Genomic DNA, 24,727 nt, shown 5'->3' with positions numbered 1-24,727 from the left:
TTATTAATTTGAATTTAGCTATAACTCGATGTGATTTTAAAACATTCAATTTAGTTAAAATTTATTCTTTAAGTTTTACAAATTTCTTTAAATTATTTATACCCACTAAAAAACTCAAATTTTAAAAATTTATTTTTGTATTCAAAATCAAAACTAATTTAATATTCACTATCAGAAGAACGTTCGCATATTAGCGAATAAAATATTTACTAAAAAGCTAATTTAACTGGAAAAAAAGAAGAAAAAAGAGAGAAAAAAAGGGAAGAAATTGCGACCGAAATTATCCTCTCCCTTCCGCAAAGAGGGACATCATTTTGCTCTCATCAACCCATCCCGGCTCCATAGCCTCCAAGGGATGGTGGCTTCCATTAATATAGCTCTGGTTGCTGCCATTGGTTGCCGTGGCCTCAGCACATCACAAACCCTGCGACGCACATTCGCAAGAACTCGTGCTAATCTCAGTGCTTTCTGCGACAATTACTTGGCTGTTCCCCGTTCTCCGAAGAGCAGTGTGTTCCGCTGTGAATCCTCAATAGCAGATGTTACTGTTGCACAAACTCCGACTTCTTCTGCAGAAATTGGGTATTGCAATTTTAGACATTTTTAGTTTACTTTGTAGTTTGATGGCTAGTTCTATCTTGTTTCCAGTTTCGAAGTATCGGAAACGGGAGTACTGTTGTTTAGTCGCGCTTTCACTTCGTTTATTCATAGGTAGACCGAAGAAATCATCCAAATTAAATCGTTTCACTGTTAATTTTGTGGTTGTGGGAGATTTCATTGTTAGTCGTCGCAACATTTCTAGTTTTTCTAACACGTTGTCCCATAGAATCTTATTTATCTCTGCAAATTGCTTGTGTTGCGGCAAAAGTGTTGCCGAATGAAAGCAAGTTGGAAGGATTTAAGTTTAAAGAAAGTCCGTGGCTCGAACTATGGTAATTATATATGGACTATGAATAATGAGCATTGAACCCCATATTTACTGGCTAGCACTGAAAATTGTGGTTTTGTTTGGTTCTGTCAGATATGGGAAAAAGTACAATGTTTCTCGACACATTTGCTGATTAGTGATTGCTCCCTTAGCTTGCTTGTTTTATTAATGCACGTGCAGCGATCTATGATTTTTTGTTGGATTCTTTTTCATTTTCCCAACCCCTGTAATTGAATTTCCTTTCTACGATTCCTTGATTCCTTTAGGATTTAGCATGCTCAATCTGAAATTGATTTCAGATTCCCTCAATATCATCGTTTGCTTCCATGTCCCTCACTCAATGGACCACCAAGAGTTGAACATCTGGTCGTTTTGGAAGGGGGGCCTGTCATGGAGTACATCTCTAAATCCCTCGATCTTCCTCCTCTGTACGTTCTATTATCTTTAAGTTGTTCATAATAATTGTTGCTGCAACAATGTTGAAGTCAAATTAAGATGAAGCAATGAATTAAGAGTTTCATTGTTTGAAGGTATGTTGCAGATCTCATTCATTTTGGTGCAGTATATTATGCCCTAGTATGCCCACGGCCCCCGCCAACTGCAACCCCTGAGCAAATTAGACTATTCAAAAAATTTACAGAACCATCATTATTGAGAGGGCGAGCATCTATCAAAGGGAAAACGGTAAGAGAAGCACAGAAGACTTTCCGGATAACTCGTGTTGATGAGTTTATGGAGGTTGGAACGTATTTGCGTGTTCACGTGCATCCTAAACGCTTTCCAAGGTAAAATGAGCCACCTGTTTTTCTTTTCAAAAACGAATATGATGTTCATACTGGGTTGATGCTAGTTGCAATTTACAAGTAATCAGGTGCTATGAAATTGATTGGAAATCAAGAATTATTGCTGTGAGAGAATCCTATGTGGTTTTGGACAAACCTGCTGGTACATCGGTCTGTGGTAACACTTGAACCATTAATCTTTAACTTGTTTTGGTATTGAATTTAAGGAATTAACTTCATTTCCTTATGCATGTGATAGCTGTCGGTTGTTGCATTATTTCTTCTTGTTACATTCTGCAAGATTTGATGAAAACTAGTGCAGGCATGTTGGCGATATGGATAAATTTATTCAATAGGATGGCATAATATATTAACGTCAAAATCATTTAGTTCAGTACTCATTCGTTAGTTATCAAACACATATTTAGCTACTAAACATGACTGGTATTATGTCAGGTTGGAGGCACTACTGACAACATAGAAGAAAGTTGTGCAACTTTTGCAACTCGTGCTTTAGGATTAACATCTCCCTTGTGGACTACCCATCAGATTGACAACTGCACTGAAGGCTGGTAATGTATCTTGTAGGTATTTTTATCTCTACTGCCTTATAATGAATTACTCGTATTAAGTCATTTACACTTTTTTGCAGCATCATTCTGGCAAGGACAAAAGAATATTGCTCTGTCTTTCATCGTAAAATCAGAGTAAGTTTTATTGTATCATTTCTTTCTTCAATTGGGCCATTATAAATTAAGTTACCATACTAACTGGGAAGCCCATTCCATGAAAATGCTGAACTGAAAATGCAGAGTAAGGAAGTTTTAACTTTTAATCCCAGTTCACCCACTCGTTTTTTAGTGCATGCGCATTATTATTTCGATATAGAATAGTTAAATGTTCACACTTAAACCTTCTTTAAGCTCACCATACTGGTAAAAGATAAAAGGGCTCCTACTGTCCTCTCTCTCTAAGTATGAAGTTTATCTATGATAAGAAGGTCCATCAAGGGAACGAGAGTGAAAACTAATCATAAGCTTTGCATTAAGACTGTTATTTTAAACCACTTTGCAAGGAGGTGGTGTAAGATAAAAGGAATAAGGATGGATTTTATTTTGAGATATATTCGTGATAAACAGGGTGCATGAGTTGAGTTATTTTATTGTTGTTGGGAGAATATCTAATATACATATTTGACATTTATTACTTAATTTATTTGTCCCCATCCGTTTCATTTCTTAATTTGATTGGAATGCTTCATATTTTTTTCTTAATAGGAGAAAAAGGTTAAGAAGCTTTATCTTGCTCTTGCTGCTGCTCCTGTGCCAATAGGAATAATAACACACTATATGCGACCAATTAATATGGCTCCAAGACTTGTTTCAGAAGGTAAGTCTCTCAATCAAGCATTGAAATAATAGTTGGATGTTGCTCTGAATTATTTCTTGCAATTTGATATCTTGAGGGGATAGATGTATACCGCTTGATAATTACTTTGCAGCCATTAGCTCTTAGAATATCAGTCTTTAATATTCTGCCAGCAAATTAATGTGCAAATGATTGTCCTTGTGGTATAAATATTTTAACTCCCTCCCAACCCAACACCTACGGTGGTGTCACCCTCAGCCTCCTACCCCAGCCCTAAATGTATCCAGACTAAGATGTGGTTGGCCGTTTAAGTCCTTTTGCTGCTTGCAGATTGTATCGATGGATGGAACTTGTGTCAGCTTGAGGTGTTGGAATGCAGAGAGGTTCCATGGCCGGTTGCTGATATTGAAGCAAAATACTCTATTGAAGAATGTGGGTGGCCATCCAAAAAGAAAGCATATGAATGCAAAATCAACCTCTTGACTGGTCGGACACATCAGGTTCTTAGCGTAGCCATTTTATTTCAGTTGTTACCTCTGTTCTTTGAAAACCATCTTCAGAAATTCTTGTATCCAGACTTTTGACCGTTATTTAAAATTGTTCTTAAAATGCCCCCAAGGGCGGCCCCATGGTTTGAGGTCTCTTAGTCATATTGGTTTAGAGGTTGCAAGTTCGAATTTTTGGGCGAGCTTAATACAAAAAAAACTCTTCATGTCTTCCGGGTCTAAGCTTTGGACGGACATGGATGCCCCTGGGTTTGGGCAACAAAGCTGCCGACTCCGGGAAGAAAGAAAAGAAAAGAAAAGAAAATAAAATTGTTACTAAAATAAATACGTTGTTGTTTCCTGATGATATGCAGATTCGAGCACAATTGGCCGATTGTGGAGCACCATTGGTTGGTGATTCCATGTACATGCCTGCGGCAGTTGCAGAGACGACTAATCCTGGGTTGAATCCATTTGGAAAATGTCAGAAACAGTATACAAGTGAAGAAGATAAAGAAATGGATGTGACAGAGTGGATTGCACGACATGGAAAAGAACCAGCTGTTGCGATTGGACTTCAGGCTTATGAGATTTCTTGGGATGCTGGGGAACACGTTTACAATGCTGGGATCCCTTGGTGGAAGCAAGAACAATTATAGCTCGATATCGACTCCAAGTAGCCGTTTTGCATTAGCCAAAATTTCTCAAATCTGTAAGGTTATTCCCACCACCAACATCACTCACACAAGAGTAGAAGAAAATACTCTCTATGTTGTATTGCTCTAGAATCAAGTTTTTTATATACAAAGATACCAAGCCATATACAACCAGCTTAGTATATTTCTTAACCAACGGAACTAACAGCATTCAATAATCAAATCATTTGTGTACAGGCAATTACATAAAGCAACCCTCATATAGTTTATGTCTCTGCTTGCTCAGATCACTTTCCTGGACTTACACAAGTGCGCTGACATTATTGAGGATCAAATTCTGGGCAATGAATTTTTTGTACCAAAAGCTTGACAGCTTTGGAGTTCTCTTCAGAGTCCCATAATCTACATGGTAAAGCCCGAACCTTTCCGTGTATCCACTTGTCCATTCAAAGTTATCCATCAAAGACCAGGCAAAGTACCCTCTCACATCTGCTCCGTCCCTGAACAAGCCACCACATTAAATACAACCTGGACAAGCCTCAATCATCGCTACACATAGAGAAACTCTTGCTTTCTATTGGACCCTCGGATGTAGTTCAATTCAAACCCTTCATTCTGTACTCGATGGATGTAATCAAGTTTGATGCTATACGCATGATTTCAAAAGTATAGTATATTAGCGATCCTCCAAGCATTAGATCCTCTCGTCTTTTCCCAATCATGGAGTTATATTCGAGATTCTTTTTGGCTAAATGCCTTTTTGTATGCCCCTTTTACAAATTGTGGGTCAAAATGTCGTGTGTTTTTTTTTTTTTGCCAAATTTTCCCTCCCTCAGTATACTAGTTGCTGAAGTGAAATCATTCTCTAAAACAGATTTTTATGTTTTTTGACTGTGGAGGAAAATAGGGACTAGTAGTGAAATTTAGGGAGAGTTTCCTTGACCTTTGAGACCAGGTTAAGATGATTTGAAAAGATTTCTAAAAATTTTCTCAGACCTCAGTCAGATGTCTTCGAAATTGTTTCATGATTTCATGGATGGCCCTTTCACTACAAGGTTGGTAATGCTCTCAACTACAAACAGAAAACATACATATTTTTCTTTAAGAAAAAGGGGATGTGATAATGAACAAGGGCATTGACAATTTTCAAATGCAAATTAGAAATAGAGAAGGGAAAAGATGGAATCTATATATAAGATATGGTGAGAGTCTATGCTTGAGAGAAAATGAAATGAAAGGAGAATATTGATGGAAAAAACTAAAGAAGTAGATGACGTATTTCAATAGTATCATAGCATTGCTTATACCTCATTGATGTTTCCAAGGCATCGAGGTAACTGCTCATATAATTTACTCTTCCTGTATCATTGAGTATATCTTCAGTTTGAGTATTGGGTTTGTCCTTCTCCCCATAACCTGCATGAAAACGCAACAGTTTCATCGCAAGGAAAAGGTTCAAATTTTGTTCTGCCTTCTAATCCACCTACCATTTTCTGTTATGAACATTGGTATATTATTGTATCTCTCCATTATGTATGTAACCATCTTGTTCATTCCTTGAGGATTGACAAATAGCCAGGAAATTTCAGTCTACATCAAAATGGAGAAACATTTTCAAGTTATTTTGCCTGATATGGATGATGGGCGTTAGAGGACAACATTTTCAGAATTGCTTACAGCTTCTCCTATTGAGATTTCTTCCTTCATTTGGGTCAATAAAGCAAAACCTTCTATCTTAGACGACCCCTGTCCCGGTTCACAGGCAGAAAAGAGGCAGTCTTTTATGTAGAAGCTGGTATAGTGATTGATGCCAATGAAATCTGTTCCATTCTTCAGCTTCTTCTGATCTTTAGTTGAAAAACTGGGCAAATCAGGTCCCAAAATTTCCTCCATCACTGCTGGATAGTTCCCAAATACAACTGGCTCCAGGAACCTGCATTTGAGTTTTAACACTGGAATTTGTTTAAACATTTAGCGGTAATGATATGATATGATATGTAGTTTTATTTTTATTTTTCTTTTACAGGGGAAATGAAATGATGTTAACTGTGTAGGAAGTAATGAAATGAAGGCCTTGAGTTTTACCAACTCATGTAAAAAGATAGAGCTCTCTCAGCTGCTAATTTGTCTTCAAATGAGTCGCTGATGGGTTCCAGCCACATAGCATTTATAACAATTCCAATAATACCTCCTTGTTTGGCCTGAAAGCAAGATCAATTTAATCGAACAGATTCTCTAGGAACTTGATGGATAGACAAAGTCTTCATTAATATAACATTTTAACAGTACTGTCGAAGCAATTCTATGTATGTATAGATTCAAAATATCATGTCAGGTAAACTAGATCAATATTTTTCCATTCCTATAATTTGATTAGTTGCTTACCTGGTATATGGACCTGTAAGTGTCAACAGCAGCAGCATGAGATAGAACAATATTGTGGGCAGCAACAAAGGGTTCTCTTTCTGAGTCTCCGCTCCTGCATTTGCCAAACGATCCTGAGCAACGGGATGGAGGGAATACGCCTCTCCTGTAGCTGCGAATAACCTGAACATTTGGCTCATTGAAGGTGGCCCAGTACTTGACTCGATTACCAAATGATTTAAAGCAGATATCAGCATAATATCTGAAGTCCTCCCTGCAAAACAAGAAAGCAAGAAGTTCTTTTATTCAGCATCAGCAGGACTTATGGGCAAAAGATGTTCAAAACTAGAGCAGAATTGGCAGAATATTGCTAGTTTGCATCATACTGCACTTGGGGACTCAGCCAGGCTCCATATCTATCTTCAAGTTCCTGAGGGATGTCAAAGTGAGCCAATGTCACAAATGGTTCTATCCCTGAAAGCAGACATATGTATGTCTTTGTTGTTATATCATATGGGATTAGTGATGATTGTTGAAGTGGCCATCAACTTATCAGGACATTTAGAAAAAAACCTCTTTCAAGAAGAGAATCAATGAGCTTGCTGTAATGATTAATCCCAGCCTTGTTCACCTTTCCAAGCCTTCCTTCTGTAAGTTTATAATTCCAAAAGTTATAAGAGATGATTATATGCCAAAGTCTAGAGTAGAGCCAAGTTCTTGACTAGAAATGGAAGCTTACTGGGCAGTATTCTTGCCCATGAAATAGAGAAGCGGTAGCTGTTGACTCCAATAAAATCCATAAGATCAAGATCCTCCTGTTATTTGCTCATTTTCCATAAAAATGTCGACCAAAACATTAAGCAGAGGAGAGAGAGAAGTGAGCTATTCAGCTGAAAGAGCTCAGAAAGTGAGATGAGAGTGACGTTTAGAAGCTTGAGGAGAATGATTTCAAATACTAACCAGATAACGATGATAGTGATCAACAGAAATATCTCCATTTGTTCCATCCTCAATATTACCTGCCAATAAAAAAAAAAGGAAACTTTCTGAATATTATGATGAACAGATGAAGAGGGATGGAAAAACAAAAGGGAAAGAAGCATCAAAATGATGCAAAGAGGACCAATCTAACCAGGATCATGAGTAAAAACATCCCAGTTGTTGAGGCCTTTACCCTCACTTAAGAAAGCTCCTTCAAACTGAAAGACAAGAAAAACACTGCTCAAGAAACAAGCAAAAATAAAAGCAAGAGAAGAAGAAAACAGAGTAAACCTGATAGGCAGAAGAAGCAGTTCCAAAGAGGAAATTGTTTGAGAACACGTTTGAACTCGAACTCGAACTCAAACTCTCTTCCAACACCTCGTGACTATACGACCCCAGAAAAGCAGAAAAGATCACCAACACCCAGAGAAAAATTCCATAAAGTACCAAAGAAAACTCCATAATAGAGAGAGAAACAGAGTTCCTCATAAATCAAAACAGAGCAATCTGCAAGATAAAGGCGAGCGGCAGTGCTCTGATTAAGGCTACTGCCGCAGAAAGGTAAGAGAAAACGACATTCCCTTGTGTACAAATGGAGCTGGTTCTTAGTATACTGATCAGCAATCACATCAAAGTATAAAGTTACCGAAAATGGTAGTATCAAGAAAAGCTTCAGTTTCTATAATGAATCCCATATTATGTGATTAGAATTGGATTTATGCGTAGAGATAGCTTAGAGCCCACCCCACCACTCCAAAATGAATTAATTTTACTGAATCAGAGCAGTCTGGGACAAGTTTTCAGTTTGATGAAGGTTGAGGTTGAAGCTTGATGTAATGGGGGCAATTGGGGGTCCCTCCATGCCATTAGCTTTCCAAAAGAACCAACGATTTTACGAGTAAATTATTGATGTAACAGAGTCGTGGGCCAGCTGCCTAATGGTCAATTTGATGCTTATGAGAAAGCAACAAAAACATCCAAAAACTAATAGTGAGATGAATGGTTGAGTGACCTGATCTATGACTAAGATATTATCTTCAAAAAAGTGTAGCTTTAGACATTCATTTTGACAGTAAATAATGGTTTCTTTTATCAGTTTTTGAGTAGTGTTCTTCAGTAGCATCAGATGGCAATATAATTGCAATTTAAGTGGAATCTGGTCTCTCACTTTGCTTTGTACTGCGTGTGTTGGCTCGGCATGCATTATTGGGGGCCGCTCTGCTCCTCCTCAAACTAGACAGAAATCGACATCTCGTACCGTTGGAGATCGAAAAATTTTCAACTACTCAGGTGACATCTACCCTTTTATTTACTTGACACTCTGAAATTTTTATTTTGAATAGGGTCGGAATTTAAATTCACGATCTATCTTTTGATTGGAGATAAACACTCATTTGAACTATAGTTCAAATAATGGCGTAATTTTACTTTATAATTAATATTTTAACGTACTTTTAGATGCTCTAATATTTTTAAACAAAGCTGATATTGACGGCAATGCCCTGGAATTATATCTGTACTGTGTGCACGGGAGTCACATCTAGACAATAGATGGGACTGTTTTGGTATTTTTTATTTTTTAATTCAAATTAGTGCTTTTAGGACTTTTTTTCTTTTTTTTTTTTTGAAACAAGTTTTTCTAGAACTTGTTCTTTAGTAGAGATATTGTGAAATTATTTATAGATCCGTAACGGTAACGCAAAAGCAATTTTCGTTGCTTTGAAAATTATGCCATTTATAACAAGTGGCAACAAAACGTAAACAAAACCTAATTAACGAAATATATTTCTATTTTTTTAAAAGAATAATAGCCCTCTAATTTTTCGATTCTATTATCTATATATTGCTTTATTGCAAGTTTATTTTTTCAAAGAATATTACCTTGTTTATTTAGAAAATATACTTCAAAAATTATATATTTTGTAAACCTCCCACAGCAGCATATTCTTGTGGTGTTAAAATATTTCTCTTGACATTTAGATTTTTTTATTTTTTTTATTATTTTTTGAGTTAAACAGCACGAAGATTTCTCAACCAATTGAGCTATTTTCTTGACAAATTTTCTTAATTTTATTTAATCCATAAAATTTTCTCCACTACATAATTAGGGTGTGTTTGGTTCGTGATTTGAAAACAATAAATTTAATGAAAAATAAAGTTGTATTACATGTTTTCAATATTTTCAAATATGTATTTGGTAGCATATTCAAAAATTGATCCCAATTTAAAAAAAAAAATTCTCAATAATATTTGTAAGCTAATGAAGTTACCAACTAAATATTTACGCCAACCTAAAATAAAATCAATCAATTTATTAACATATATTTTATAAAATTATTATTTTACAATATTACATAATTTATAATATATTATATATTTTTAATTTTAACAAAAATGAAATGTATTTATAAGGTGAAATAATATATTTAAAAAAAATTTAATGTAATTTTGCATTTTGAAATTTCAAATTCAAAATCTAAAAATACTAAAAACATACCAACATTTCAGGTTAAATAAAGTGGTTGGTCGGGTAAAAATAGAACCAACCCAAAAATCTAATCGAGTTAGTTTGGTTATGAAAATATTTAGTTCGGGTCATTTTGACCCGACCAACCTATTTATTTAACGTGGATCCATGTTCAACATTTTTCTCTCTAGCTTCATTCCCTCTCTCTCGAACTACAAAGGTAGGGCCAGGGAGCAAAGCAAGAGAAAAAAAAGTGGGACATGGATCTTTTTCAAATTGCTTAGGGTTGGTTTCGCTCAAAGAAAGGAAAGTATAGTCCACTACGCCAACATACATTTACTTTAATAATATTCTATTTCATATTACATAAAAGTATAATAAGTTTTTCTTTTTATAAAGTAACATTGTCGTCTCTCATATAAATGCATGACTAGTAAGAAATGATCGTATTTTATTTTATTTTTCAAAATCAGACATGACGTTAAGTACTAATTAAAATACAGGGATAGTCGTCTTTTCAATAGACGACATATTGAAATTTAGTAAAAATAAAAGTATACTGTCGTTTCTTCAATAGACTACCTGACTGTCATGTCACTAGATCGTCTCTCGAAGAAACAATGAAACAAACAACTATTTGAAAATATTATTTTCTGAAATATCTGAAATAGTTGGGTGGATAATATTCCATTTGAAAAGATTTTAAAAGAAACATTATTAAAAGAAAATTCCACTATTTACAGCCGTCGGACGCCGTCGCACAGTTGCCGTCCGATATGTCTCGAACCTCAGTCTTCCATCTCGGTTTTCCTCTCTCGTTGTCTCCCATTTTGCTGCAGTGCCAAAGCAAAAATCCAGCGATGATTTATCTTCGCGTGAGTAAATAGTCTTTAATGGGCATCTAAAAGTCTCTTAATTTCTTGTAACTTACTAGTATAAGTACGCTATATGAGTGAGCGATGACCCATTTTGAAATTCTGAAACTTGTCTTCTTCTTGCTTTGCGATAATTTTCTGCATCACTTCAGAAATTTAAACGTTTATCTTCTGCTGCATCGGTTATTTTACTTTCCAAGTCTCAATTTTCACTTCTCATTTACAGTCTGAATTCATCTCATATTGATGTGTGAAATTAGTTTGATGAATGTCTACTTTTCGAGTTTGAAATTGAATGGATGAATTCAGTTTTTACGTACGTCGATTGCTTTAATTTGTTGGGGGTCTAAAACCCTAAACCCGCACACTATTTTCTTGAATTATGGTCACAATGAACAATTGACGCATTGTACAGCTCGCTCGCGGCGTTGCCGTTCGAGTCACAGAGGAGCTATTTGTAGTTGCAGTAAGTGCAGGCCAGATTATCATAATTTGAAATTGTTGCTTTAGCTTGAGAAAAGTTCCAATTTGGGTGAGCAATGGCGTATGGCGTTCCAGCCACAGCGGCTGGCTCGGGATCAACTTCTTCGATCAGGCAGGTCAAGCTGGATAGAGAGAGCGAGCTCAGGATTGAAGTTGGAAGCGACTCACCTCTCTATTTACGTTTATTCTCCGGTAATTCTGAGATCTTCGGCACGGAGCTTTCTCCTTAAACATGGCTCACTTTACCACCAAGTGTGAAAATTGCTGTAAGCTTTAGTAATTTACACTCTTTTGCTGCACATTTTTGCATTATTGTCTTTCTTGGTTAGTTTGATTGCGTTGTAACAGAATTAACAGGGTGAAAAATGATATTGTTTTGAGTGGATGCTGGAAGTGTTATAGGGGGATATCTGAAAGGAAAAGCTAAGATCTTATGGAGTTGTGCGAGCTTTGCTTTGGGCTATTTGGAAGGAAAGAAAGCTTTGCTTTGGGCTATTTGGAAGGAAAGAAACCAAAGAGCTTTTAGCAATACTTCTATTCCTTTTCCTTGCCTTGAGTTTGTTCTCCTCCTTTTGTTCAATATATTCAGTTTCTTATCCAAAAAAAAAAAATGCTATTGTTTTCAAAGTTTTTGAAACTTTTGTAATTATTTCATCATAAGCCAGCCATTTAGTTTGAAAATTGTATTTGGACGGCTCTGCGTTGACTTATAGTTTTTCCATTATGTTATTCTAAGTTTTGAGTTGGATGTAAAAGGTTTTCACTTGGTAGGGAGCCATGCTTGAAATGGACGGTTCAACTGAATTTGATTACACGGCAGATGAGGAATAAGTTTTGCTGTTTTACATAAGCTTACGAAGGAGATAGTCTTCTCTTCACTGTACTAGCAGGCAGTTTTTTCCTCAATGGCTAAGAACCAGTTCTATATTGTTTATCTACAGACACCCATGACCAATTATGTGAATGTCCATGCCGTACTTGAAGGAAGAAGAAGCTGTGAGTGTCTTAGATGCATCGATCAGGAATGGTTGTCTCAACTAGTTTTTCAGTTTTGTATTTTTGCTTGTGAAGAAGCTTGCCCAAGACTTGGGAGAGGCTATTTCAATCTCGAGCTGCTGGTATGGTTATCAACACAATGGGATGGATCGAGGAAGCCTAGTTTTCATTAATCATTGCCATTTGAAAGGCTCAAAACAGAATAATGTTAGAACAAATTCAGGTTTGACTTGCTCTACCCATAACAGTGGATTATGGGCAAATTTCAGTAGAAAATTGTCAGGTTTGACCTGCTCTACCCATAACAGTGGATTATTTTATTGTCAAGTTTTATTTTTATTATATTAGTGAATTTATAATTTGGAGTTTTTTTTTTTTTTTTTGTTTAGATTAATGAATGAGCGGAAATTAATAGATGATACTAATTAAATAATTATCTAAATTCTAAGGATTAAGGTTTAATTGTAGCTTATACTTTTAAAGTAGTTTTGGTGCGTTTGTCGTCACTTAAATATTATTGTAGCTTATAATTGAGGTGAGATATTGGATTTGAGATTGGTTTAGGTTTCTTTGGCGACGCTTAGACACTACTTGAACTAAACTCTTGACTTATTTTGCTGCTAGTTTGCATACTTGAACTTAATTATGTTTTTACCTAATTGGTTTATTTTACATTTGTGTTCCAAGTTCTTTTGATTTTGTCTCGAAGCTTTAGAAACGAGAGGATTTTTCATAAGTCCAGTGAGATCAAGCTTTCTAGAATAGGGTTTAGGGTTTTAGATTTAAAATTTAGCTTATATTTTATTTCACTTTCTAAACTAGACCCATTGTAAAATAAGTTTATGGGATAATTTTGAATATGTGTCCCGTCATTAAATTCAAGGAAATACTCGGGGAATAACAAGATTGTAACAAGAAAAAATACCCAAAAGTGAAACCTTTGGCTATTTTAATAATTCTACTACATGTGGTCCATTACCATTTCACATTTTGAAAGGGTCGTCATATATATTATGTGATTTTTATTTATCAACAAATTTTATTGCGACAATAAATATTTAATGCTAAGGACACATCATCATCATCACGTTATATGTTGTGATGATGCATCAACATCTTTGTTCGTTGTCATTCTATACCATTCACGACTCACACGTTTCTTTTATGCTTTAAAGTGAATTCCAAAAATATCAAACATAATATTGTCAACAACCCACAAAAAAATGCAACTAATTTTCCAAAATCCTAAACTCAGAAATTTGGCAGACACGTAATTCTACTGCAAATTTCAAAACAAAAATGCTAAGCTCTCGTAAATAAGGAATCTTTAATGGTGATCAGGACAAGATTCCTCCTTACTAATGAGGAGGTTAGTATTTTCTATTTCAAAATAGGTTGTTAACAATATTATGTCTGATTGAATGATTAGTTTCGATAACCATTTCAGTTCATCCGGTAAATAAACAAAGTGTTCCTAATATGATGTCTGTGATATAGGAAATGAACCACTAACAACTACTATTATCATCCATGGTTGATTGGTAGAATTTACACCCTAATTTTAAAATGTACAACTGTGCATAGTTTTACAGTCATTTAATAAATAATTTTAGAGAAAACATATTAACTTTTACCTTTGAGTGGGTATGGTGCAGCAATTTTTGCAATAGCGCCCTTTCAATTCAGTCAATCGAATCTTAGAGTTGAACACATGTTGTTGCAATTTTTACTCTAAATTCACTCACTAATTTTAATAACATGTAAATAAAAAACTCTCGAAATTCATTGATTTTAACAAACAGAAAATTAGTAAGTTAATGCACAAGATCCCAGACTCATAACAAAAATCTAATTCTAATATTGTTATATATTTTTTGCCGAGAATTTTTCATTACAAACAATAATAAAAGGGATTAGTAATGAGCTATTTAAAGATCCTAATTACATAAAAGGAAGGAATGTATAGAATTTACAGCTTTGTCAGGTATCAATCCAGGGTACCCATCATATAAATTACTTGTATTTACAAATTTATTTTAAATTCATTTTAATATGCAAAATTGATCAGTTGGAAGGTTATAATTTAGATCCCATAATTTTAGGTAAATGATACTTTACCAAACAAATTAAAACATCAAAACATTAAAAACAAAACCTTAAATTCTTCAAAATTGAAATCATAACCTCCCAAAATATCTCTAAATCCCCTAAAAAAATATCTCAAATTCGAAATCAAGAACTTTTTTCGCTTCATCCATATGAGAAGTTTAAAATTCAATTTTGGAGGACCCTCTCTACATTACTATAGGATATATGCGTTTATATCTTCTTATATACAACTATAAGATATATACACATATACAATATATACCTATATATACAAATATAATCAGGAATACTAAGAATAATGAGACATTTAGAATTTCAATTTTCTATATACATAAACAAAATATATCCTCATATATACCAAACTTAAAGGAAGACTAATAATTACAAATGGTATGGAAGACCATTTCTACAGAACTATAAGATATATGTATACACATATAAGATATATTCATATATACAATATATACCCATATATACGAATATAATCAGGAATATTAAGACTGAGACGTTTTGAACTTCCATTTTTTGAACTTCCATTTTCTGTACACATACATAAAATATATCCCCAAATATACCAATCTTAACGGAAGACTAATAAGTATCAATGGTAAAAATAGAAGGGGACAGGAGACGAGGAACGCGTTGTCGACGGAAACTTTATTCAGCGACAGAAATGAACGACGTTGGAAACGTGCAAAAGAAATAAATACCTTGTTCATAAAAGCCCTGAAGATGGAAAATGAAGGTCTGGCTGTCGATGTCTTTGCACGTTGGAAACGAAGACAACGGAAAATCGGCAGTAAACGAAGAAATCGAATCTAGCAGCAAAAATATTCATTTAACAAAATTGGAGGTTGTTAATTGGTGAGAGAAAAAAATCTTTTTTTGAAGGAGAGATTTGAGGAATTAAGGTTGAAATTTTGAATGGATCCACAAGAATTAAATGAGTATAATTACAAATTAAGGATTCAAATCTTTAAAATTTAAAAATTATAATAAAATAAAAAGCAATAAGGGTAGACTACATTAAAATAAAATCCTGCAAATATCTAAAAAGTGTAAATTTTGAAAACTAAAGACATTTATGTAATTAAAATTTCAAAATAGCCCACACAAGATATTATCTCGTAATAAAATTATATTCCAATTGACTATCTAAAGAAAATAAATTATACTCTAATTAACTATCTAAAGAAGATATTAATATCTTACCACTTCTACTATAACAAGGGGAGGGGGATTCAAGCTCTCAACTTCGATTGGATCTAATGAATTAGATTTCATCTAAATTGACTAATTTTTTTCCTTCCACATTTATAAATGACAAGAAGTCGACATTTAGTCGGATTTAAATACCTCAATCGATTGAATTATGTTTAGATTGAACGATAAAGATTATATCCTTAATCTTTTTTTAGGTTGAAAATATTGAAGATTCATGGAACACCAGTTGGTAATAAAAATAAAATTAGGATTATTGTTGGGGATGATAGTTGAAGACAATGGCAGCATCTTTATCTCCACGGCCGCTGCAATTGACAACCACCTTACAACCGTTGGGCAAACTGGGGCAGAGCTTGTCAAGATAAGCGAAGGCATGTGACGCCTCCAACGACGGGAATATGCCTTCTAATCTACACAGCCGTTTGTACGCCTCAACCGCCTCCGCGTCCCCCGCCGTCCCAAACTCCGCCCGCCCCGTCTCCTTCAGAAAGCTCACCTCCGGCCCTACTCCTGGGTATTCCAGCCTGTACAATTTAACATGGTATTAGAACGAGAATACGTACTAATCCAATCTAACTTAGGTAGGGCGGTGTATTGAATTAATAATTACGGACCCAACGCCAACGGAGTGAGGGACCAGAATTTGTCCTTCGTCATCTTGTAAAAGATAGCTGAAAGCTCCATGGTAGACCCCTAGATGTCCTTTAGACAGAGTTGCAGAGTGCTTTCCGGAGTTCAAGCCGAAGCCAGCAGCCTCAACGCCGATGAGCCTCACATCGTGGTCTTTGATGAAGTCATGGAAGAGGCCCAGAGCATTGGAGCCGCTGCCGATGCAGGCCAGAAGCACGTCCGGCTTCCCTCCCCATTTCTCCATCGCCTGGCTCCTCGTCTCCTTCCCGATCACCGACTGGAATTCCCGCACCATCGCCGGACACGGGTGCGGCCCCACCACCGTCCCCGTCAGATAGTAGCTCGTTTCCAAATTCCCCACCCACTCTCTTATCGCCTCCGATGACGCGTCCTTGAAGTTTCCCTCCACAGGTCTCACCTACACCGCACATAGAGTTGTAAACTTTCTGTTTCAATTTTTTTAATTTATAAATACATTTGGTCTCTAGTTGGTTATTGACATTATCGGATGATCAGTAAATTAAAAGGGTAAAGGTGTACGATCTCGAATCAAACACAGAACCATAAGAAGAAAAAAAAAAGGAAAGTGAAAGTAGGGTGGGGCAGAGTTGAAAAAGTTGCATCGATGAATAATGGCAACAGATTTGTCAAAAGGTATAATGAGTAAAAAGGGTATATACCTTGGCGCCGAGCAGATTGATTAAGAGGACGTTTGAGGGCTGCTTATCAATATCTTTGGAGCCCATGAAGATGGTGCAGTGTAAGCCGTGTTTGGCGCAGGCAGCTGCAGTGGCGACGCCGTGCTGGCCTGCACCAGTGGCGGCCACCACGCTGTTCCTGCCCATGCGCTTCGCAATCATGACCTGCGTAATGGCGTTGTTCATCTTGTGCGCGCCGCAGTGGTTCAGATCTTCTCTCTTTATGTATATTTCTGGGCCCTCTCCCTCCTCGTTTCTGTAGTGCTCTGTCAGCCTCTCCGCGTAATACAGCGGCGTCTCTCGCCCCACGTAATCCCGCAGCGCCACCTCTAGCTCCTCCTGCACAACACAAATATTAGCGGTTAGATATCCAATAGGTTGAGGTGAGACGTCTAATGTTTGAACCTCTCATTATTGTTTCTTACTCATCTACGATGATTTTCAGTTATTGGGCCTGGTACTATTATTAGAGAAAGTAAAATTAGTTTAAGTGATACTGTAAACAATTTTGAATTTAGGAACCTGGAAATGAGGGTCATCTAAAACCAGGTTGAACTCAGCTTCCAGCTTTCCCAAGCAAGTGATGAGAGATTCAGGCACAAACTTGCCACCGAATTTCCCAAATTTTCCTCCATTAACCGGTTTGATGGTCTTATTCTGATCATTAGTTACACGCTGCATCTTTACCACCGACATGGTTTTCTTCTTTGTCCTTAGAGAGGCAGACCCAGTTGCTGTCCCAAGCTTTATGTGCGATCTGGCTATGGCCGCAGCTGCAGGACTCTTCACCACGTTGCTGATGTTGCATGCCATTTTGTGTGTGTGTGTGTGTATAGAAATGGAAAAAGAGGAATTTGAATTATATGACAAATGATGGGAAAGCAGGGGAGTATATATAATAGAGGAAACTGCAGACTCCAAATTAAACTGTGTATTTATGGCATGTTTAAAGCAAGTAGGAAAAGAAGAGAGAAAAAAAAGAAAAGAAAAGAGAAGTCCAAAATATAATAATGAAAATATTTGCTCTTTACCTATGATATCTAATCTTATCCTCACATGCGATTTTGTTTTAAAAAATAATATGTTTTTGATTTTCCAATAATGGTGAAAGTAAGGTTTAGTTTGGTAGCCAAATATTAGGTAGCCAAATATTTTCCTATCTTAATAATTTACAAATTTTTCAAAATAGAGATTATAGATCAAATTATCCATATTCATATATTTTTAATAAATAAATAAAACCCTAAATTTTAAATGCTAAACCATAGACTCACTATACAATTTCTCTTTTTAATAAATAAATAAGAACTTACCTCCTAAATTATAAACCAACTACACATAATTTATTCCTTTTATAAATAAATAAAACCCTAGAACCTAAATCATAAACCCATTAGAAACCACTTCTCCTTTTAATAAATAAATGAAATCCAAAGTCCTAACTCTAAACTTTAGATTTTAAAAAATACATTTTAAAATATAAAAATAAATGTAATAAAATGACATTAATTGAGAAAATTATGGAAATCTAGATTCCTAAATTTGAAAAAAAAAAGGGTGAAATATGACGTAGGATAAGTAAGACCCACCCTTTGAAAAGGGCCATATAAAATTGGGCGCATTTGAGTGACGAATAATGGAACTTAGCGTGTTGGTCCCATTTGCATTGCCAAATGAAAAGGACCGTCCACGAACCCTCCACCACCTCACATCACTTATCTCTGAGCCTATAGCTTTTTGATAATACGCCTTCTTTTTTAATTAAAACTTATTTCATTTTGCTTATTTTTGTGATCAGTGGTAAAAAAAGAAAAAAAAAAGTTAACATGTATGTCCCATACAAATATGCGCCACATCATTAATAATGGTGCTAATCGTGATTGAAATGACATAAAATCATAATTTAGAATTTTAGAGATTAATAGATAATTTAGTAATTTTCTCAACTACTTTGATATATATATATTTTTTTTCTGTTTGTTTCATCAATTTTAAAAGATTCTAAAATATCTATAGCATGATCTGTTATCTGTCTCGTCATCAATTTAGTTAGTGATGTTATAAGAGTAGAAAATATATGATTTTCTTTTTAAATTTAGAGATTAATGAATCATCAAATAAAAATGAAATTCCATTTAAAAGAAGAATTCATTTGGTGGGCCACCACTCCCATAATTGTAAGATGGGTATGAAAAATGTTTTTATTCTTTCAATGAAATTCATGGATTCGTTAGTTCAACTGGTCGGTTCAAATAGAAGTAAACTTTAAGAATTAGAAAAATGAAAAGAATTCTTAATACCATATACAGTATTCAAATATAACTATTTATTTATTATTATTATTATTATATTTTTTTATATGTGGAGTGAAAATTCAAATTACTCCAGACTTTTTCGTTGGAAATTGGTATCTTTATTATTTAAATTATGTTCAAGTTGACATTAAAAAATATAGTTAAATAGATAAGATATATATTAGTAGATCGAAGGCCTGAGATATCTCCACTTGCCTTTGTCGAACTAAAATACATTAAATATAACATTTAAAATCTAGCATAGGAAAAAGCGTAGGATTTAAAACGTGAAAATTTAAATTACACGTCACACGATGCGTGACCATGGCCAGTTCATAGAGTAGAAAGGCGAAGGTGACATAAAAATAGAATAGAAAAAGTAGGAAAAGAAAAAGTATTAAACAGTATTTTCCAATATCGCTATATTGGAAAATACATTCATGCCCCCAATTCTTTCTGATCCCTTGATTTGTAAAAGTAACTAATATATGTGTATGTATGTGTAAATATATATATTAATATTCTCTATTAAATTATTAATAAATATATAAAATATTTTTAAAATTAATTATTTAGAAGGAAAAAATACATTTTTTTATCTTTAGTGTTTATTTGATTATCTAATTTCAAAAGTAATTTTTTTAATGGTTGAAGTTTGGAAAATAATTTTAAGTGGTTGATCATATTAGTTACTAATTGAGGAAAAAATGACAAGACAATTGCTTATTAGGCTCGTTGATGACAAATTAAATTAATATTTATTATTTTGATGATTAGACTATGGGTTTACATATTCTACTCTCTTCTTCTTCTTTTTACTTCATTCGGTGACTTTCGCTAATGCCACCATTTCGGTACTATCTCAAACTAAATTACAGAAACTGAATGAAATGACAGGACTCAGCTCAAACTAATCTCATTCCTCTCCTACAACCTAATCTATCTCATTATGCTCATAACTTTTATATTAATTATTTTATAACTTTACTTTTTTTTTGTTTATAATAATGCTTCTTCTAATTAAAAAAGTAGATATTTTTGATAAAATACTTCATTAATTAAAATAACGAAGAAACCATAAAGACTAAACTAGGATCTCTTTCAGCTTCCACGACTCGAACAAGTCAAGGGAAAAACTATCACAGCCACAACTATTAAAAATCAGACCTAAAAGTCACTTTTGCAAGAAGAAGAGCTACCTCGTTATTCTTCATACTAACGTATAAGAAGGTAATGGACGAAGAAGAAGTTGAAGCCCTAATATCAGAATTTTATTTTTAAAACTAATATATGAGATTGGAGATTTTGAACTCAGGACGTCTAGATAAAAATTAATATCCGAAGCAATTAAAATATACGGATAAATGGATAATAGGCAGAGTTTGAAATCAATTCGATTGGGAGAGCCATATTATATCCACATTAAAAACACGTGTTTCTAGGAACGGAAAAAATGACTTGCGCACCGACGAATTCTGAAATCATGGAGAAACGGTCGAGTCAACCCAACGGGACGCGTCTTAGTTCAACATCCGTCAAAGGAACGGTCATTTTTTTAGGTCAACTACACAAAACGTTTTTAATACATTTTATTTTTATTTTTTAATTTTATTCTTAGGACGAGTTGTCCTTTTTTTTTAGAGTAAATTCTTAGGATGAGTTAGTTTCAAATACTAAGTTTTTACTTTTACTTTTTAAAATAGCTTTTAGTAATTTATTTATTTGTCTGTTTTATTAAATTTTAATAATTTATTTAATTACACTATATTAAAAGTAGTTCTAATCATTATAAACTTATAAGTTTATTACATTTTTTTAGAAGTTTTGATGCCAACAAGAATTTAGTCTGGCAGTGATTAACACCCGTCTCAAGAGATAATAAATTTGAATTCTCTCAATCTCCACATGTTGTATAAAGAAAATGTAATTTTTTTAATGAATTTACTCTAAATCAACTTTTAGATAAATATATCTTGATTATATATTCTGTTTTTAAAATCAATTTTTTCTCAAATTCATCCCAAACATAGAATTTTTTTTTAAAAAAATAATTTTCCTTCATTAAAATCCTCATTTAGAAACTTTCATTAAAATTAATGGATGAAAATTAAAAGATCAATGTAAAATTGTAATCAAAGTTTAGGATAATTTTGTATAATTTAGTTTTTTACGTCAACTTTTTTTTATACAACATGTGGAGGTAAGTGATCGAACTCACAACCTTTTGATTGAAAATGTATACCAAACCAAACTACTATATGTCACAAATCATTTGTTATAAACTAGTTTAATTGACCATTTAATTTTTAAAAAATTATGGAATCGAAGGAGAACCATTGCACTTAGAAGAACATGTGAGTAAGTGAAATTTATCATTTTATTACTCAAATACAAATCTCTCTCTCAATTTTTGTACTTTCGATGTTCGTATTTTCAATTTGTTTTTAATATATCATTAAGCCATTAGACTATATTTGTTTTTAAGGTCAAGAATCAAATAAAAGTAAAATTAAAAGTTTAGATACCTATTTGAAAATATTTTCTAAAGTATGTGAGAAACAAATTTAAAAATTAGAAGAAAAACTATGGAAAAACTTTACTAGTGGTGTCATTTTCCATTCATATGACTCTTTTCTCGGATCATGCAAAATATTTACGAGTTCTTATCCACATTTTTCACGTCCTTAAATTCTTATAAGCCAAAGCCAACTAATCAACCTTTTCTACGCTCCCTTTTCAATCCTTTTCATTTTTTTCATATCAAGAGCTTTCCTACTTTGTTTTGAACACTATTTAATATCTTAGCTTTAATAAAGTATTTTATTTCGTCTTTTATCTATAAATTTCTCTCTATTTTCGCCTTTTAATTTTAATCATTTTTCTTATTATTTTGATGTTAATTTTGTCATTCAACTCCCTCTTTCAATTTCCTCAAATTTCGTCCACTATTTCTCTCGTTAATTCTCTCTTCAAATCTCCTAAAATTCCACCAATTCTCTCTTTCCATGTTACCACTCTTAATTTCTCTTCCTCTTTTTCTTATTATATTTTCAAATATTTTTTATCCACCTTTACGGATTCCACTTTTCTCAAATAATTTTTTTTCTCTAAAAAACTTCATTTATCTCTCTCTTAATCCTTTCATTATTTTCTTTCTCATTCACCCTCTCTTTCTTTATTTCATCCATCCAAATTTTTTTACTCAAATTATCATTTATTTTAATTTTTTTATTTGTAAATACGGAAAGATAGTATTTAGAAAGAGAGAGAGACAAGTAGGGAAAGTATGAAGGGATCGAGTGAGAGATAAATTTATATAGATTGAGAGATAATATTTTGGATTGAAAAGGGAGGGTAGAAAATGTTGATTAGCTGGCTTTGGCTTATAAGAATTTAAGGATGTGAAAAATGTGGATAAGAACTCGGAAGTATTTTGCATGATCGGAGAAAAGAGTCATATGAATGGAAAATGACACCACTAGTAAAGTTTTCCCATAGTTTTCCTTTTAATTTTTAAATTTGTTTCTCGCATACTTTAGAAAATATTTTCAAATAGGTATCTAAACTTTTAATTTTACTTTTATTTGATTCTTGACCTTAAAAACAAATATAGTCTAATGGCTTAATGATATATTAAAAACAAATTGAAAATACGAACATCGAATAGATTTAAAATCGAAAGTACGAAGATCTATTAAACATTTTTTAAACTGAGAATCTATTCTACACCACTCTAAAAAGCTTGTGGGCAGTAACAAGTTTTTTTTAATAAAAGTATCATGTAAATTTTTTTGATGAGTTAAAGAAAAAAGAGTACGAAAACTTAAAAAGTTAATTATTTTTCACACTTACACATTTTGTAGAGATAGATTTAAATGTTTTTTTAATATGACATACTATCCTTAGAAGTCTCTATTATTTACTTTAAATAAAAAGTATTCTTTTTTATAAAATTAAAAATTATATACATAAAAAGATTTTAAAAAGTTTGATTAGACTTTGCAAAATTTAAATTAAAAATTATATAAAATAAGGGATCGAGGGGCTACTGCACCACAGAGAGGAGACTCTACTCCTGATTTAGACATCTCCACCTCCTCGTTAGTTTGTGTCACATTAAAATTTAAGTAATGACATTATTAGTAGAAGTTTATTAGAATTAAAATAAAAAGTTGAAGAATGTCATTGAAATTTTCCAAAATTAAAAGATTAAATAGACATAAGCTTAAAGTTTATCAACTAAATTTATTATTCAGACTTATCTTTTATCTTTTAACCATATATAAAAATTTTAATACATTAATTTAAGAAGAAAATATGTCCTTGTGTAATGGAATGATTTTATTTTATTATTACCAGTACTATTCTTTTTCTTTTTTTTTAACAATATTACCAGTACTGTTCAATGGATACTAAGTACAATAAATAGTGTTTAAAAAAAAAATACAATAAATATTTTGAAATGATTTTATTCGGCCTATTAAAGGGTGTCCTTTTTTATGCTAGCTATGTTATAATCACCTATATAAGTGGAAAATGTTTTAATTTTATCATTATCATTATCATTATTTATTATTATTATTTTTTGTATGGCTTCCTACAAGTCTAATGAAAAAAGAAACCTATTACATCTTTTATTCCCTACGGGCCCTACCAAATTAATTCCAACTACTAAATAGTGAAGACACAACAAACTGCAAAATCAATCTTTTCGTTGGATGATGGCTACAATATTCATCATTAAGGAAAAAAATTTATTATTGTTATTAATTTTTGCAAAGAAAAAAACACCAAAATTTTATTTCCACAAATAAGTAGCTAGAGAAATAGAGAAAATGATTCTATGATCATTAATTCAGATAATGAATAATTACATCACTTGCTTATTTTTATAAAACTATCTTATTTACCAATTAACTCTACCCTGCCGAACAACCTAACTAATTAATTACACTTAATTCTATTTTTTATCTTTTTTAAGTACTAAAACTAAGTCTATTTGCCTAATAACCAAATGACACATTGGGCATTTTTAGGGCACTTAATTAAGTTTTTTGGTTTATAGAGATTAAATAGAGTTGATGAAGAGATTAAAGAGGTTTTATGAGGAGGAAAATGGAGTCTTCTAGATATGGATTAGATGTATTGCATGTTGGTAACTTCTTACTTTCTTTCAAAAACACTTTTCTCAAAAAATAAAATTGATCAATAGTGGAAAGCATCATAGCGGACGAAGCCGTTTATCGTTGATAGAGAGAACTTGTACGTATACTATGTCAAGATAGAAAGAGAATTTGAAGAATAGAAAATAAAAGCATAATTATTATGCCGTGAAAGAGCCCGTCCTTGTGAGTTTTTTTTAAGTATTTTCCATTCGTGATGGTAAG

The 24,727-nt window shown here is 33.3% G+C and overlaps 3 protein-coding genes and 1 long non-coding RNA gene across 10 annotated transcripts; 2 read left to right on the top strand and 2 right to left on the bottom strand.

Moving 5' to 3' along the window:
- Positions 1-245: 245 nt before the first annotated feature.
- LOC111010740 (Pseudouridine synthase family protein) lies at positions 246-4,916 on the top strand. 5 transcript variants are annotated; one of them, XR_002601378.2, is made up of 10 exons: positions 246-582; positions 1,228-1,356; positions 1,459-1,713; positions 1,800-1,881; positions 2,167-2,282; positions 2,363-2,417; positions 2,988-3,099; positions 3,409-3,578; positions 3,938-4,275; positions 4,506-4,916. XR_002601378.2 is itself a non-coding variant. In XM_022284263.2 (9 exons), exons 1-9 carry the CDS (start codon positions 356-358, stop codon positions 4,220-4,222), a joined length of 1,431 nt encoding a protein of 476 aa, XP_022139955.1. In that variant the 5' UTR covers positions 246-355; the 3' UTR covers positions 4,223-4,411. The 5 variants fall into 5 exon arrangements, 3 of the variants coding, with proteins under 3 accessions (XP_022139955.1, XP_022139957.1, XP_022139956.1); XR_002601376.2 differs by having other exon boundaries at positions 3,938-4,280; XM_022284263.2 differs by lacking the exon at positions 4,506-4,916 and having other exon boundaries at positions 3,938-4,411.
- LOC111010739 (beta-glucosidase 46) lies at positions 4,315-8,301 on the bottom strand. 3 transcript variants are annotated; one of them, XM_088121648.1, is made up of 12 exons: positions 7,856-8,277; positions 7,716-7,782; positions 7,544-7,602; positions 7,323-7,398; positions 7,157-7,231; positions 6,970-7,057; positions 6,605-6,857; positions 6,305-6,420; positions 5,897-6,152; positions 5,707-5,809; positions 5,527-5,635; positions 4,315-4,719 (listed from the first exon to the last, which is right to left on the bottom strand). In XM_088121648.1, exons 1-12 carry the CDS (start codon positions 8,051-8,053, stop codon positions 4,521-4,523), a joined length of 1,599 nt encoding a protein of 532 aa, XP_087977774.1. In that variant the 5' UTR covers positions 8,054-8,277; the 3' UTR covers positions 4,315-4,520. The 3 variants fall into 3 exon arrangements, with proteins under 3 accessions (XP_087977774.1, XP_087977775.1, XP_087977776.1); XM_088121649.1 differs by lacking the exon at positions 4,315-4,719 and adding an exon at positions 4,728-4,865 and having other exon boundaries at positions 7,856-8,298; XM_088121650.1 differs by lacking the exons at positions 4,315-4,719; positions 5,707-5,809 and having other exon boundaries at positions 5,569-5,635; positions 7,856-8,301.
- Positions 8,302-10,512: 2,211 nt separating this feature from the next.
- LOC148212547 (uncharacterized) lies at positions 10,513-12,744 on the top strand. Its single transcript, XR_015789629.1, has 2 exons — positions 10,513-10,906; positions 11,322-12,744. It is a non-coding gene; the product is annotated as an uncharacterized LOC148212547 (long non-coding RNA).
- Positions 12,745-15,753: 3,009 nt separating this feature from the next.
- LOC111010882 (tryptophan synthase beta chain 1) lies at positions 15,754-17,956 on the bottom strand. The gene is made up of 4 exons (XM_088121339.1): positions 17,569-17,956; positions 17,029-17,385; positions 16,333-16,766; positions 15,754-16,242 (listed from the first exon to the last, which is right to left on the bottom strand). Exons 1-4 carry the CDS (start codon positions 17,857-17,859, stop codon positions 15,969-15,971), a joined length of 1,356 nt encoding a protein of 451 aa, XP_087977465.1. The 5' UTR covers positions 17,860-17,956; the 3' UTR covers positions 15,754-15,968.
- Between the last annotated feature and the right edge of the window lie 6,771 nt (positions 17,957-24,727).

The sequence above is a fragment of the Momordica charantia genome (assembly GCF_013281855.1).
Source record: "Momordica charantia cultivar OHB3-1 chromosome 3 unlocalized genomic scaffold, Mcharantia_2.0 BLBB01000003.1, whole genome shotgun sequence".
Classification (NCBI taxonomy): Eukaryota; Viridiplantae; Streptophyta; class Magnoliopsida; order Cucurbitales; family Cucurbitaceae; genus Momordica; species Momordica charantia.
The sequence above is the reverse complement of the archived record's forward strand: the minus strand, read 5'-3'. Positions and strand labels throughout refer to the sequence as shown.